The sequence below is a fragment of the Ruditapes philippinarum genome, unplaced genomic scaffold, assembly GCF_026571515.1.
Source record: "Ruditapes philippinarum isolate M1 unplaced genomic scaffold, ASM2657151v2 ctg2093_1_1_1_1, whole genome shotgun sequence".
Classification (NCBI taxonomy): domain Eukaryota; kingdom Metazoa; phylum Mollusca; class Bivalvia; order Venerida; family Veneridae; genus Ruditapes; species Ruditapes philippinarum.
Window position 1 is genome coordinate 10,533 of NW_026853350.1, and position 11,131 is coordinate 21,663.

At 31.7% G+C, this 11,131-nt stretch overlaps 1 protein-coding gene across 1 annotated transcript; it reads left to right on the plus strand.

Annotated features, from left to right (window-relative positions):
- The first annotated feature begins 5,688 nt into the window (after positions 1 to 5,688).
- Positions 5,689 to 9,939, plus strand: LOC132736587 (uncharacterized). The gene is made up of 6 exons (XM_060723744.1): positions 5,689 to 5,811; positions 6,417 to 6,571; positions 7,254 to 7,343; positions 8,212 to 8,364; positions 8,917 to 9,074; positions 9,595 to 9,939. The coding sequence occupies exons 1-6, from the start codon at positions 5,800 to 5,802 to the stop codon at positions 9,624 to 9,626; spliced, it is 600 nt and encodes a 199-aa protein (XP_060579727.1). The 5' UTR covers positions 5,689 to 5,799; the 3' UTR covers positions 9,627 to 9,939.
- The last annotated feature ends 1,192 nt before the right edge of the window (positions 9,940 to 11,131 follow it).

The following is an 11,131-nucleotide window of genomic DNA, read 5'->3' on the forward strand; positions in this document are numbered from 1 at the left end:
AACCAACCATATTTTGGAACTTTTGGAAATTGATATTACCATTTTAATAAAAGAATTTACAAAAATTGATTACAACGCAGACGGCGGTGGATTCGATTGCAACGCAGTGCGGTGGGCCCGATATCATTTATGTCTTTTTTTTAACGTTAAAGTCACAGACACTTAGGAGTTGAGCTCCAAACGCCTAAAAATACGAATGAAATATATATTTGTTAATCCTAACACATAAAGTTGTTATATATATCAATGAAAGTAAATATACGCTTTTTTCAAACCAGCCTATCGAAGTCATTCGGGATAATGCGGGTTCTCACATTCATAGCGCACCGCATTTAAATACGACAGAGCTGAGTGCCACGCTTGAATTTGTTGAAATATTTTGTAAATAAATAAAACGGCGATAGTTTAAAATTTTTCACATAGTGTGTTTGTATATTGAAGATGAAGTTTGATAATGTTGAAAAAGAAAAATATGATGAAAATATATAATAAGTACCAGTAATATATGTTGGATGACTCGTGTCGCCTATTGACAAAATGATAATGTGAAAATATTGGAAATAGAATCAATTGCAAGGTGATTTGGAGGATGTGCGATTTTTTTTCTAACACATTTTTTTTATCTTGTGTATATTTTTGACGTATAAATATTTACTTTTTCTTCAAAACAGCATATATGTAAGTTTTATTGAAATATATGATAAGTATATGGGCTGGAATTAATAAATATATAATTATTAGGATTTTAAAGCAGCACGCCTCAATAGTCATGTTTATTTTCATGAAAAGTTTGGAAATGTATATAAAATTATGTTTTACTTTTACCACGGTACATGTTCCTCCTTGTTAATTTGTGCCATCCTCAGTAGAGTTAAAATACAAACATAGAAATTTGATTGATAATGTCTGGCAGAGCCAGACGTCTTTATTGTCTAGGAATAGATTATGATATAATCAAAAGATTAACCAGAAACTTCAAATACGCTTTCATATAGAAAACAATTGTAGCAAACGTTATAATAGATGACACAAAGTTGGACAACAAAAACCACCAAACTGTCCAACCAAAGGAGGAACGACAGACCGTGAAAAGCAACGAAAACGAAAGAGCGACAATTTAAATTGTGACTTAAAGATTACAATTACAATTTACAAACAAAAATATACGATAATTTGAACGCGTGCATGTGCAATTCGCTCATAGGCCAATAAACAACATTTTCGTCTACCTTTTTTGTCAGGTATTTTGTAATATTTTATTTCAAAATGCATTCTATAATTTTTTATATTACATACAGCCTATTTATAGCTTTGTACATGTTAAATAAAAATTTGATATAATTTAATGTTAACATGTTAAGTTATATTAAAAAAAATGAAATAAATAAAATAAAAAAAATAGATAAAACAATAAAGCTATAATTAGTGTCACTAACAACAGATCTTATCTCATCTCATCTCATCTTATCAATGTATTAAAATTTTATCACAAACTGTTCATAAGTAAAAATAAAGTTCAAAATAAATTTATGACCAATGTGTTAGTAATACATAGTTAATGATGACTCTTGTGTGTTAAACTACAAAAACATTTTGATTTGTTAAATTGATAAATTCAATTCAATATACGAGTTTAAGCTATAATTAACATTTCAGCGATACATAGTTAACATATACTTCAATTTGTTGAACTAGTGTCCAAACTAGGATTTAATTTGTGAAGACATTTTATAAGTTAAATGAATGCATAGTCTGTAAAGAAAATACAAACTTTAAGTATTTTTTAATTCAATTTATAAGTTAAAATAACCATTTAAGCACTACAAAGTTAACATACATCCCAATATTCTAAACTAGAATCAAAAACAGGGATTGTTTTATAAAAACATATTGATAAGGTACATGATGCATAGATTGAAAATAGAATACAAGATTATTTTATAATTAATGTATACATTATAATTAATTTTTAAACAACCCATACATAGAGGATATTGAATAAGTGTAAGTTCAATACTGAATTTATTGCACGAGTTGAATAAAATTATATTATACGAGCCTCTGTCGAGCATAATATTAATTTATTCAACGACTGCAATAAATTCAGTAATGAACTTACACGAATTTAATATTCTATTTATCACATACCCAAAATAGAGACCGTTTAAAGTGAAATAAGAGTCATTTTTGCGACGGACGCGCCCTCAGGCGCGTTCAGAGCTAAGTCATCTACATGGGAATTCGTTGACTACAATCGCGCAGTGTGTCCTAAACCGATTAACAGCCCAAGAAATAGTACATGAATTTGATCCTTCAAAACTCCCATACTTTGTCTGGATATCTTAAAATCTTCCATATTTAGCCTTTTCAATTTCAAATTAAGTTATCCAAGTTAAAATATGAACGTATATTATTGATAAAAACGTTGTAGTCCCGTAGTATTATTGCGCAATATGCAAATTACTGCCGAAACGATTTACCGCTGTCGAAAAAGTAGGACAGAAAATTATACTACAATAAAGGTGTAACCTCTGAGTTCCAAGACATTATTAGTAGGAAATAAATATTTCTTCATTATACAAAACATTATTATTAACAAATCGAAAATTAATCAAAAGTTTTTCGTGACTCTAGGATAACTCGCGCATTAATAAAAGAAGAACTGTTTTCATGACTCATACCGCGGGTTTAGCTGAATATTCAGCAGTTATTAATATCTTAGATACAGTACAATGGTTAGTAGAAATATCTATTTTTGAAAATGCATGTAAGAAGAGAGTTTAATTTTTAACACTTGACCGCCATGTAGTCTTTCATGGTAAGGAAGTTATAATATCAGTTCTACTTCCGATTCTTGTGGTTTGTTTACATATTTTTCTAGGTCATGATATGAGTTAACCTTCGCTATTCTAAAAATAGATTCTGCTGCACCTGTTCTGATTTTTGGACAGGCGATTAGGGAGTACACTTTATACATGTAATAAACCAATACTTTTAGAAATTCTATACAATTGTAAGAAGCAAACAAGTTGAAAATGGAATTTAGTGTGAAATTGAAAAGGACAACTAAACACTGTAGTGCTTAAGTGACATTTAAATTAAAATAAAAACGATGTGCTCTGGCCTCTACATCTTTACCTTGTAAATAAAAAAAATCTAAAAAATACACTATTAATTGCTGATGATTTTAACCAAAATTTTTTTTAATGAGACATAAAAAATACAAATGACTTATATTTTATTGTCTATATGCCCACTATGATATAACACGAAGCAATTCTAAATAGCATTCTCGAATGTATAATGTATTAATTTATGTTTGAAGTTTATTTGCCTGGTTTTATTTTAGAAATATTTCGTTAACAGTTTTTTTTCTATTTACATATCATTTCTTGGAATAAATCGATAAGGACACTGATTTACAAGTTTGACCAGAGTTTTTAGGCATAAATTTCATTCTGTATTTAAGTGCTTGAAAGTAGAAAATCTGAATTATATCAGTTTGGGACACAAAATATATTGCTCTACAAATCTCGAACTTGTATGGAACGAATTTCTCTGTTATATAATTATTTTGTGTTTTGTTTTTGTTTTGTTTTTTTCTAAAAGAAGCCTTAATGTCTCTCCGGTTGCATGTCCGTCGCATTCAGTGCTGCAGCACTTTGATTCATTGACGCGCCTATAGTATAACGCTAACATTTAGCGCGTCTTTACACTATGTTAGCATAACGCTAATGACGTCACGTCAAAATATATGCACGGCCGTGCCATACCATATTTACGGAGTCGCAAAATCGGGACGGGTGTGTGATAAATGTAGTTAACAAACACCACTAGTATCTAAAACAGGGATTATTTTATAAAAACATATTTATAAGGTACATGATGCAAAAAAGCGTATATTTACTTTCATTGATATATATATATATATATATATATATATATATATATATATATATAACAACTATATGTGTTAGGATTAACAAACATATATTTCATTTGTATTTTTAGGTGTTTGGAGCTCAACTCCTAAGTGTCTGTGACTTTAACGTTAGAAAAAAGACATAAATGATATCGGGCCCACCGCACTGCGTTGCAATCGAATCCACCGCCGTCTGCGTTGTAATCAATTTTTGTCAATTCTTTTATTAAAATGGTAATATCAATTTCCAAAAGTTCCAAAATATGGTTGGTTTGTGTAATTATCATACATACGATGCGATGCCAGTGTATCTAGGGGTAGTTTTGAGTACATTTGTAGTGTTATAAACAAAATTAGGCAAAAGTGGCGTCCCCTCGTCAAACTGTACAGAAGTGTTTGCATAACTGGTCATGATTTGCACCCCATGCGTGTAAAAAGTTGGAAGAGTACATATGTGGGCTCCAGTCTCACTAGGTGTTATCAGTTAAACATAAAAACATAACGTACAAATAAGTCATAAACTTACCGACACCAGCAAAAAACTATCCGACAGCCATGTTTTTCCACCGCTTCTGCGACGAATTCTCCATCGCCGCACCGGTAGACCCACCGCTTCTGCGAAAGCTATGGCCAGTGTGGGTATGTAATTCTGTCATGGCTTTATCACCATATTCGACAATTAAATTGAACACTAATCTCAAATGAAAGATTTGCACCACTTTTGGCTACATTCGGCCCTTTTGAACATTCAGCTCTAATGCGAGATTTGAACCATGACTTTTAGCACCATATTCGACACTTCAAGTAAACATTAAAGCGGCCTTCAACTTTTATTTTCTGCAGGGAAAGCAATTCTGTGTTATTTCAAACTAAGTATTTCTGTAATTTGATTTTGTTCATCATATCACTGTTAAGTCTTTTGCAAAACAGCGTCCCGAGATATATTTATATCGTGCCAGTCACGATCTTTTCTAAAAATAGAAGATCCGAAAATGAATCGTCCGTTTCACTGATTTAAATATAGAGAACGAACCGGTAGTTTAGAGGTATCGAGAAATTTCCTAATTTTTTATGTATTTTATTATTAGCAAATTTCATTTTCCACTTTAATTCTTTTGATTTGACAATTATATGAAACGATTTATATATCAATAACGTTTTTTAATAACTTTAAAAAAGCTGAAGGCAGCTTTAAGCTTGAATGTGGGATTCGTACGACTTTAAACACTACATTTCACACTTTTTAAAGTTAGCTTCGAACTGCAATGTTAAGTTAACTTGCATGTTATTAAGCGGCAAAACGTTACTATCGCGAATACATGCAATATTTTACAGTACATTGTCTTCCAAAAACATGCTTTAAATGTTATTTGAATAGGACCGACCGACCGACCGACCGTCCGTATGTCCGTCCGTCCAACCAACCAACCAACCAATCAATGAGAGAGACAGCCGAACGACCATTCGACCGGTCGGTCGTCTAAAGAGATACATCGAATGTTTCCTATTCCTAAATAATAAATAAGATATACATTTTGATCTTCCTGAATTGTTCATGCATTTATCAATACATTCTATAATTATTTTATGCACGTTTTAAAATTCTAATGGTTCATCAATCAACCAAACATTCACTTTGATTTCTACAAGTGAGAATTAAATGACAAATCAGTGAAACGAAAATAATAAAAAAATTAAGATAGATCCATTAAGCGATTTTGATTTCAGATAAATTATCTAATTGCTTCAAGGACTTCTTACTCGGCGAATTATTTTTGTTATTTTTTCAGCGGAGTAATCTTAACGGGCTACCGAAGAACACATACTTCATCTTCATACGCCACAAACATGCAAGAATCAAAATTTTACGGACAGCTATGGCGCGTCTGGTAAGAGTTATTGTCATTTTCTTTTGTTGCAAACATTTTGTTTCTGACAAGAATTAATTATGCTTGCTAAACATGTAACGCATTGTTTATTTAAAGATAAAATTGTATTAATTTAAAATTGTTTCACTTTAAACCTTAGAAAGTTCAATTTACTTGAAGTTAGTTTGAGCTGGTAAAATCGCTATGATAGATAAAACATAAACATTGATTTTATAAGCTCATTACAATTTGAATATTTAGTATACAGTAAAGGGTCAAAGGTATAAACACGTACAGACTAATGGTCAGTCATGTCCATTTGGTATTTTTGTTAATAGTTACAAAAGCAAATAGAATGTACTGATAATGCATGAAGGATGTCGCTTTTTCCCGTATCTATTTAAGATAAGATAAAATTAGATATTACCTAAGCTAACCTTATAGAATAATAACGTTCGTTTTATGCCTGCTTTGTCAGGCGTGTGAATACATTTTTTGATAACAACAATTGCGTTTCGATATGGTTTATGAATATAGAATTCATGTAGAATATGCCGTCACAGTACGTATTTAAGATATTAAAATACTTATCGTCTATGTAAATTACATTGCCTTTTTTGTTTCAGCTGTATACAAGTTGGGTATTATTTTTAACCCTCACTCCAATCCACGTTTACAAGATTCATGAACCGGAAGCCCGGGCAAAACGACAGGCGATGTGCGGTCCACCGGAAGTTAAGACCGGAAGTCTTATTCTGAATTCAGAAGGAACGTTTCCAGAGTACAGTACAATTCTATTTTAATACAACAAATGCGGTTTTATGATCATTTTTGTCTGCAAAATACACGTGTTGAAATTATACATTTTACGTACGATTAAATATTTATTTGAAATTTATATCGTATTTACATGTGATATTTTTTTTCGTTATTATTTTGTCAGCAAAATACACGTGTTGAAATTATACATTTTACGTACGATTAAATATTTATTTGAAATTTAAATCGTATTAACATGTGATATTTTTTTTCGTTATTATTTTGTCAGCAAAATACACGTGTTGAAATTATACATTTTACGTACGATTAAATATTTATTATGAAATTTAAATCGTATTAACATGTGATATGTTTTCGTTATTACTTTGTCAGCAAAATACACGTGTTGAAATTATACATTTTACGTACGATTAAATATTTATTATGAAATTTAAATCGTATTAACATGTGATATGTTTTCGTTATTACTTTGTCAGCAAAATACACGTGTTGAAATTATACATTTTACGAACGATTAAATATTTATTTGAAATTTAAGCCGTAATTTAAGATGTTATATACTTTTTCGTTATTATTTTGAATTTAGAAAAATGGACTAAATATTTCTTAAAAGAATCAGTGTATTTATGTGTATGTAAATGAAATACCTAATATCAAACTTTGACAATTTTCTAATTTTGCAGACAGGAGTATCAGAAAGTCAAATCTAATTTATCAGATGAAATGCAGGTCATCTTGCAACAAAGGAATGAAGCGGCTGTGAAGCATCTAGAGTAAGTTAAATTTATAAATTTTTCTTTTCTTTTTTTCATCTGACATTTTAGTTTTTGTTTTCTGCAATGGTAAAATCTCGCATAATTTATGTATGTGCTTTCAAGTTGAATATGATATCCGGAGGAAGGCTCTTTGTTTAATAACTGTGGGGGCGAGGGGGGCAATCATTATAAGTCCATGTTGTAAAGCATTGTTAAAGGTTGTCTGACTTAACCTTTTACATGCTAGAACCATTCGAACAGTTGCCAGCCTCTAAACTGTCGGCCCTCCTTCCGCACGGTACGTGCACGTTGCGGAGAGGCACAACCATACATGGTTTAAACATAATATTATTTATTTAAGCTTGATTGCGAAACAAGTTCTTGCAACATATAAATCACTTTCGAGTCTGCTTCCTGAAAAGTACTGGTGACATAATGAAGAAACATGGTCGTGACCTAATTAGGGCTCGAACCCATGATCCCTGGGTTGAGAGGCAGACACCTTCATCACTAGGCTACCGCACCCCTCGGAGATGCACAGGACATTCGCAGAAGCTTTGAAGAACTTGATACGGCGGAAATTAAAGAAGCGTACGACTGGTGACATGTCAGGAGTCCGTACTCTGCAGTGAAGGCTGTATTTTGTGTCTTTACGGACAGATTAATGCTCATTTAGCCAAGACAATATATCTACATCTTTACTGTTGGTAGCTCAGTATTTGTACTTTGACATTGAAGCCCCTTTATCTTAGAACGGACTGTCCCAAATTCGGAGATAGGCAAATCCATTACACTACGTCAGCAGGTTAAAGGTTAAAAGTTAAAAATAACTGTTTGAGTATTTCCAAGTCTTGTTTTTTTCATTTGAGTGTTTTATATTGAACAGACTTGAGAGTAACGCGGTTTCTCGTTATCCGGAATGCATGTACAATGCCATGTGTAACACTTCAAGAAAAATGGTCTGCAGACAGAGGATTAAGTCTGATACAGAAAACTGCTGGATTATCGAAAATGTCAATATCGCCGAATGCGATTTAAAGTAAGTATAGCTTGTATGTAGTAAAATAAATATGAGCCGCGTCACGACAAAACCAACATAATGGGTTTGCGACCAGCATGGATCCAGACCAGCCTGCGCATCCGCGCAGTCTGATCAGAATCCATGCTGTTCGCTATCAGTTTCTCTACTTGTTATAGAGATTGAAAACGAACATCATGGATCCTGATCAGACTGCGCGAATGCGCAGGCTGGTCTGGATCCATGCTGGTCGCAAACCCATTATGTTGGTTTTGTCATGACGCGGCTCATATTAAAAAATAGCAAACAATATGGAACGGGGAATTCGCGAGTCGGTTTACCATTTGTTAGGCAGAACTTTTATATGTCGCAAGCTAAAATCTTAAATTATAATAATAAAAAAAATAATAATAATAATCAAAACATAAAAGTAAAATAAATAAATAAACAGTTAAACACTTTCAACGAATGGTTATAAAGAAAATAAATTAAAAAAAATCTTCTAGAATCAGATATTAAAAATTAAAAGGTATTTTGTGATTTGGCGTCTACAAAATTAATATTATATTACAGACTGGAACACGACTTCTCTTGTGCCAAATTCGAAATACCCAAGGCAGTCGGCGTCGGTTGTTTTCCGAGCTACTTTAATCGAAACGTGTTGGCATTCTGTTTGGGACCCCCGAACAAAATCGTCTCAATGATCATTCAAATACCAAATACATGCAAAGGTAGAACTGTTTCTTTCTTGAATAAATAAGTATATGAATGATGGATGAATTTATGAATGAATGATTGAATGAACGAACGAACGAACGAACGAATGAATGAATGAATAAATAAATTAATTAATTAATTAATTAATTATTTAATTAATTAATTAATCAATTAATAAGAAAAAGAATGAATGAATGAATTAATCAATAATAAATAAGAAAAATGAATGAATGAATGAATGAATGAAATGAATGAATGAATGAATGAATGAATGAATTAATTAATTAATTAATTAATTAATTAATTAATTAATTAATTAATTAATTAATTAATTTATTTATTTATTTATTTATTTATTTATTTATTAATAAGGAAAATGAATGAATGAATTGATGACTACATGTGACTCGACTGACTGAATAAATTAATAAATGACAATAGAATTTGCTGTCATTCTTGGATGTATTTAATTATTTTTCGTTTAACAGACAAAATTTCGTGTATACGTACGTATTTTGATTTCTTTATTTTCAGCACAAAGTTATGAATGTCAGCTCCAAAAGTGATAGAAAAGAACAAAACAAGGAACATTAATTGTTTAACATTCTACTATTTCAAATGCAATTAAAAGTATCTTGCAATTAATATACTACTCAAAATTTTATTGGACGCCGCGTGCACGCGGCGGCAAGTTGATATGCATTCGTCCATTCAGCAATGGGGAAAAGTTAAGTCTTGCTTTCGTTTATTTGTCTTTTTGTTTTTGTTGTTTGTTTGTTTTGTTTAAACGAAATTACACAGTTTTCAGATTCTTTAATAAAACTACATTTTCTAATGTTCAACATGTTTCCGAGGTTTAGAAATTAAAATAAACGTTTTAACTTCAATGATAGTTTGAATATCATATCCTTTCTATTTTTATCTTTTTTATTTACCTAATAAATAACATGTCAATGAGCCAGACTAAAGTCTAATGACGAAAACCAAATTTGAAAAGGGAACCAGTGATTAGGGTATAATTCATCGCAATTCCTTTAATTACCGTAATGCATTTATCAATCGATTGTAGCCTCCTTATATTTAAGAGTAATAATTATTGTAGACAGAACATCTGTAATGCACAACAAACGTGAATAAGTGTCAATTTACATTCTAAAAGAAAAAAGGGATCGATATGAAGATTTTAAATTCAGTGTATAAATTTGTAATTATGCCTCAGTTGGAGAGCACTTCTTGACACTATAGGCTAGGTGGATTGTGGTAATTTTAACGCGAATTTGTTTTGCTTCGAGCAGACCTTTCAACCTTTGTTGCAACAGGAAAACATTGGTTTATTCAGAATTTCAGACAAGACATTACTTTGTAAATATATGTATTAGGTTAAACTTTTCCACAAAAATATGCGAAATTAACTTACAATTTTGTGTTTAAAAGAGATGACATTTACACAGGTTTCTTGTTGATCATAGAAGTGTTCATTGTCGCGTAAACTTGGTAAAAGAACACAAGAGATGAAAATCAACATTTTAAGATGACATCCTAAACTTTTATGGATGTCGGGGAGATTTGTAGATACTTTCTTAGCGTGGCTACTGGCCACGTGTTATCATCCGTTAGAATTTAATTATCATCTACAGCACCTGCAAATGGTCGTACATATATAAAAGTCCAACATTCCATTGATATATCTCTCAATCGTCAGGGTGCCGTTTTCAATGACGTGTAAATCTGTTTTCCTCTAAGCACTAATCCCCGCCGATACCATGACTGAACTTCCACTTAATCGGTCATGTTCTGCAACACAAACTGACGCAAAGCGCTTATTAAGTAGTTTTTTACCCCAACCCACCTATCCGTGAAGTCCACACAAAACCATGACTAAATATAATCTTTGTAAAGAACTGTGGCCCTGTAATGTTTGGTCCAAGTAGCATGGTTAAGTATCCATTCCAAATGTTTTGATAATGTTGCTTTGTCTGTAGGAAGCGTATTACAAGCCGTCGTTATCTCAATCCTGATATTCATGCAAGTAATTCTAACGCCTACACGCACACCGGTAGCATTCTGTAAG